The following is a 6,000-nucleotide window of genomic DNA, read 5'->3' on the forward strand; positions in this document are numbered from 1 at the left end:
TTGATAATAATTCTTTGAACATCGTATTTCAAAGAATGTATGACGGTTATAAACAAGATATTATGGCAAGAATTTGTAATTCTCCTAAATATTTTTTATATCAACATGTAGTGGATAATGTTGTACTACAGACTTATTTAAGAAAACCATTACATTCAAAGTATAGAATACCTATTAGTCGTTTAAGACTATCAGCGCATGATTTAAAGATAGAGAGGGGAAGGTATTGTAACATAGAAAGAAAAGATAGAAAATGTGAAATATGTATATCAAATGAGATAGAGGACGAATTTCACTTTGTATTAAAATGTCCTCGATATGAAGAACTAAGAATTACATATATCAAGAGTTATTATTTTAAAAAACCATCAGTTTTTAAATTAGTACAGTTACTGAGTTCCACAAATACTAAAGAACTATGTAACCTAGGTAAATTTCTGTATTTTTCTTATCAATTAAGAAATGATGTTTTAAATAGTGTACAATAAGAAATGATAATACATTAAATGCTACTGTTTATGTAATTGCCACATGTAATGTATATTGTATAGCATATACTACACTTATCCTGTGCAAAGCTTATGTATAAATATTTATGTACATATTTTGTATACCTATGAGATGTAATGTCTCTGGTTCAAATAAAATAAACAAACAAACAAATCTGGTAGCGTGCATCCCTAGTTTATTTTTCATTTAAGAAATACGATATAATTTTGAGAGTTTCCTTCGGATAAGACTTGAGGTTGGTCACAGTTCAAATCCTATAACGTTCAAAGGGCTTACATGTATATAGTAGATTTGATCATGTAACAACTTCAAGTTATATCCCAAAGAAACTAAAAATGTTATTTTATTTCTCATATTTTTATTTGTATTACAATGAAAAAATGTATTATTTAGACTCTGTTACATGTATGGAAATGCAGCATTCGTCATGTGACGTCAGTCTACACCTTCCAAAGATCTCGTGCAGTTTCTTGCCATGAAAGAAAGCCTGACAAACTTCATGTCAATGAAAATTAAATGTCAATTTCGTCAGTACTGTTATATAAGGAAAGACATAAATAAATGTAAATATACGAAATTGGTCACCATATGGTTTACATATGAAAATAGATTTGCTCCATAAACTTTAATCTGTCACCAATCGGGAAAACATAGACCAGATCCAGCATCTTAGCAAATCTGGTTGTGTGTATCCCTAGATGCATCATCTGTGCAATTTTAATCAGGTAATTAAGGCTTACAGTTACTTTGGAAAGAACCTGCTTCCCTAACTTTAACCCAGACACTGACGGTAACGCAGAGACCGATGGTGTAGCATTAGTTCCACCCGAGGTCGTCAATGCGGGCTAAAAGTAATTACCGCTATTAAGGCCTTTTCACAAATTTAAATGTAGATAAAGAATGAAAAAAATAATTTTATCTTTGAAAGCTCCTTATTACACTTACAAGCTGAGCTGACTTCGTAGATAGTTAATGGCACGTAAGGTGGTGCCTGGATCTCTATCGTGCTGCCTAATATCGTGGATTTTTGAAGAAAATTAAAGCAGAAATGGAAACAATTATATCACTCTAAAAAAAGTTTTACTTAGTAATTCATATTTACTTAAATTTGTGTATGTAAGTAATAACATATTACTTGGTTTTTACTTACAGTTTACCACTAATTACTAGCTATTACTAAAATATTTTTAAATTGCTATATTTAATTGTTTTACTTAAAACAATAAATTATTTACTGCATCAAGCAGGATTCAGAGCAGCTGCAGAACAAATTACTTAAATCTGGTAGTCTAATCACTATATACTATAATGAAAAAAAAATAAAGATATCAGAATTTTATTTTAATTCCTATATCATTTATTTCATCATTTCACATTCATATAATTGCAACCGTTTTCTTGTTTAAAAATATTTGCAAAAAATATTAGCAAACAAATAACAAATGCATTTTTGACAATGACAAAATACAATATTTTGAAAAAAACACCAACATCTGATTCATATAATACATTAAACTGTGGTACACTAAATTGTATTTAAGAATTTAACACAATTTTTTATGGAAAGTACAGATGTACTTAAATCAACTCATCAAATAATAGATAGACTGAGTGGAAATAGTTATGATGTTATGATAGGATGTCAAAGTTTAAAACTAAAGATTTTCACATCGCATATCGCATAATCAACTGTTGACATCACATAACGAGATAGAAATATTCATATAATATGACACTTATGTCTTCAGTAAGAAAGAGTTTGGCATAATAAAACTATTCTGTTTTTCTTTAAAGTAGTGCTGTAGTGATGATTTTCCACATGAAAAAATACATATTAAATATAGACCTATTTATGTCAGTTTGTTTACATGTTTGACTCTTTATGTATCACATCAACTAAATCATAAGGAATTGGGATGAATAGGTTTTGCTGTTTACCCTCATATAAATGGAGAGGACAATGTATTAGCATGTTTTCTATGTAGACCAGTTCATTACCTTGTGGTAGATCGGGTTGCTTTACCTGATATGACAATATTTCTTCACTGAAATTCAAAGTTTCAAACATATGAATATTGAAGTAAATATTCTGAATGTCAGATTCATCAACACGTTCCTTGGTAATCCAAATAGACTTAACTGTTCCAAATTCAGGCATACCATTTGCCACACCAAATGCAATTTCACATTGATCTGATACAAATTTTTTACCCTTATAAATGATCCATCCCACCTCATGAATAGATATAACTTGGTTTTCATCTATTCCAAAAAAACTTGAAAGCCTCTCTTTGCACCAGTTAATATTTTGCACAGGCTTTGTTTTGCCATACATACAGTCATTGTTAAAAAGTGGATGTTCATCACACAAATTTAATGTACATTCATACATAACACATCTATCTGAAATGGACTTTTCAATGTTTTTGAAGTTATGACAGCCAGTCATGCGTTCCTTAATAAAATTGTGTTTTGATTCAAACCTCATGGACCAGACATTACTGAGACATCCAAATTTCTCTATTGTTGAGGGTAGGTGAATAAGATAGTGTTGTTTTGGAATTACATTTTTGTCAGGGAATAAATTTGTAAATTTTCTTAGATGACTAGATATAATCACTTTCAGCATTTGTACAGACTCATATGATATAATTGGAGACATTAAAATCAGTGTAATTTCACATAGTTCTACCAAAAATGCTATGTATCTATTGCTGAAATCACAATTTAATTTTTCAATGAGGAAAAAAGGAAGTAGCCTCATAAGTACTATCATGCTAGATGCAGACTGCTTTAATGTTGTTTCATTCCCACTAAACACTTTGGCAGGAATTGTCACTGGTCTACTACTTCTATCTGCATATCCATAGCAAAAATTATCTATAACATTATTGAGCTCTATTAATGAAAAAAGTTTTACATCTAGAAGAACTTTTAATATTAACTTTATCTCATACACTGCAACACCTTCAAACATTACATGCACAATATCATGTGGTATGTGCTCAGTCAAGTTAAAATAGGGAAAATCTCTTGCAATGCTTCGAAATTAATTCCATAAGAACGAGAAATAGCATCTCTAATAGCCGTTGTTTGTGCTATTGCAAGCTCATTGCACTGATCATCATATCGTTCTAATGTTCTTTGGATAAAAAGATGTTCCTCAAAATTTGTTTGCATTTCATCAAAAGTGCATTCACAAGTCCTACATTTTTGATATGCAAATCCCACCCCTGATTTAAATCCTCCAAATTCATGTGCAGCTAAAGTGTCACCAATGAAACAAAGACAACCTCCTACAATATCATAATTATTACCATTAATGGATAATGTTATGCCATTAGAAAGTACTTCTAAATCGGTTTTAAGCCGATCTAGGACAACATTAATCCCATGCTTATTCATAACATTTCTTTTAATAACAGCCAATAAGCGTATTGCTGGTAATCGAGATCGATAAATTACAGGAAGATTTGCAAGACTGTAGTAGAAAATGCCAATTTTGTGCACTCCAGCCTGCTTATTCATGGGATTGCAAATTTCTACATCATCAAAATAAAGAATAATTGACAAACTTAATCTGTTCTGTTGAAATAGACCATTATGTCTATATGCAGAGCCAGTTCTAATATCAGAAAAAAAGCCCCGAAAAGGTAAAGAATCCTGCATAATAAGTTCAAGTTTCTCTTCATTCTGGAGAAACTGTTCAATACTTTGTGTAATAGGCACATAATAGAAAGCGTCTCTCACAACATCAAGGTTGGCATCTCCCCTTCGTCTAATGACTCTCAGTCTTTGTCCAACCTGAACAAGTTCTGGTTCCTATGAAAGAAAATTGTATATATTACAGTACATGTAAAATTGAACTTTGTTCCATTCTTAACACGGATAATGATTATGCTTCCATATCATTGCTTCAATGACGTTTTAACATTTAGAAAAAAAAAACCAACAACAATTGTGCATTCATAACAATTACAAAATTACATATATAAAGTTATATACTATACGTACAACATATAGGAAGTTCTCCTTTATAAATTTCTTTCTTTCATGCGATGTAACGACACCATGAAATGGCAGTTAGACATCAAATACTTTATTCAACTCATTAACGTGTTCAGGAATACCAGCTCCCTGCAAATATTGATGTACTTTATTCCTCAACATGTCGATGTATTTCTGTACTATACCATTAATCCCATTTGCAACAGCTTCTGCAGTAGTCTGAAATTCATAATAATAATAAACATGTGTTGCAGTTTGTACTTTAATAACAATTTCTACTTTAACATGTTTAATACAAAATCCAGAAGATATTGGACAGGTTTGAATAACTCGTATCTGATCGACTATCATCAAACAGCTCTGCAAAGAGTATTTGGAGAATCATGTCATCATTTCGTCCATCATGATATTATACAAGATTTGTATTTTGTATTTGCACAGCTCTTTCAATAAAACATAAGATGCAAACAAGTATATACCTCCCGTATCCTGTGCATTTCTTTGAGATTCATAATAAAAGACACTGCTTTGCCTGTATCGTATCTTTCACTATCGTCAAGTTCAACTTCCATAGTGTCTCCTCTTAGATTATCTTCTCTTGGATTATCTTCAGTATCTATTTATGTATATTTGCTAACTTGACATGAAAAATTTGTGAAATGTGTAAGAACTCCATGATTTCAGTTCTGGCACAACAAACGTGTAAATTTTTATGATGCGATAAAATTTTAGAGCTCTGAGATGTGGAATGAAGTAGCACAAAGTCACAAAGGTACTTCGGGGCCCTGGATCCTGCACAATACTATTGGATCAAACACGTCCACCACTTTGATGGAGAGAGAAGATGTTATCTTCAAATGTAAAGATGCAGAGGAGGCTATTTTGGCTATGCTCGGGTTATACTACTTAGGATCGTTGCCATACCCGGCACAGATAACAGGCCCACTATTATACTGTTGCAGCACCTTGTTCTGGAAGACAAGGTCCACTCAGGAGATTTGCCAACACTACAGAAGGCAAGGAAAGAATTCACTGCCTACAAGGAGAGGAGTGAAAGTCATTCCCTGGACAGTTTATTCTAAGTTCAGGTTAAATCCATACTAGTGTGATTCTTGTCCCTTTGCCAAAATAGGTAGATATGAATTTGTATTCTTTAAAGGTTTGAAATTCTCATATTATTTTTTCTGTTAGGAGGGCTAGGTGGTAATGTTATATAAGACTATTTGATCCTCCCAGAAAAGAAGAGCTGCTTAAAAGTAGGGAAGCTGGATTAAATACATGTTTCAAAACATTAAATATAGTGCATGTACTTTTTCTTGGATAAATAATATTTAAATGCTGGAAAGTTATCTTTCTGATTCAAGTTAGGTTCATTGGCAGGGTTCAAAATTCACTATATACAACTCGCAAAACACGAGTTAGAATTCCCAAATTGCAAGTTAAAAATTAGGTAACTCGCAAAAACTTGCGAGTTGATTTTTT

General features: G+C 31.8%; 1 protein-coding gene across 1 annotated transcript in view; it reads left to right on the forward strand.

Annotated features, from left to right (window-relative positions):
- LOC133202922 (uncharacterized) overlaps positions 1–5,600 on the forward strand; it is a 29,939-nt gene extending 24,339 nt beyond the window's left edge. Inside the window, exon 3 of the mRNA XM_061338784.1 lies at positions 5,481–5,600. Within this exon, the coding sequence (XP_061194768.1) occupies positions 5,481–5,600 (120 nt within the window). The remainder of the gene's footprint in view (positions 1–5,480) is intronic.
- Positions 5,601–6,000: the final 400 nt, after the last annotated feature.

This window comes from Saccostrea echinata, unplaced genomic scaffold (assembly GCF_033153115.1).
Source record: "Saccostrea echinata isolate AGI-Se365-2 ecotype Australia unplaced genomic scaffold, CSIRO_AGI_Sech_v1 ptg000047l, whole genome shotgun sequence".
NCBI lineage: Eukaryota > Metazoa > Mollusca > Bivalvia > Ostreida > Ostreidae > Saccostrea > Saccostrea echinata.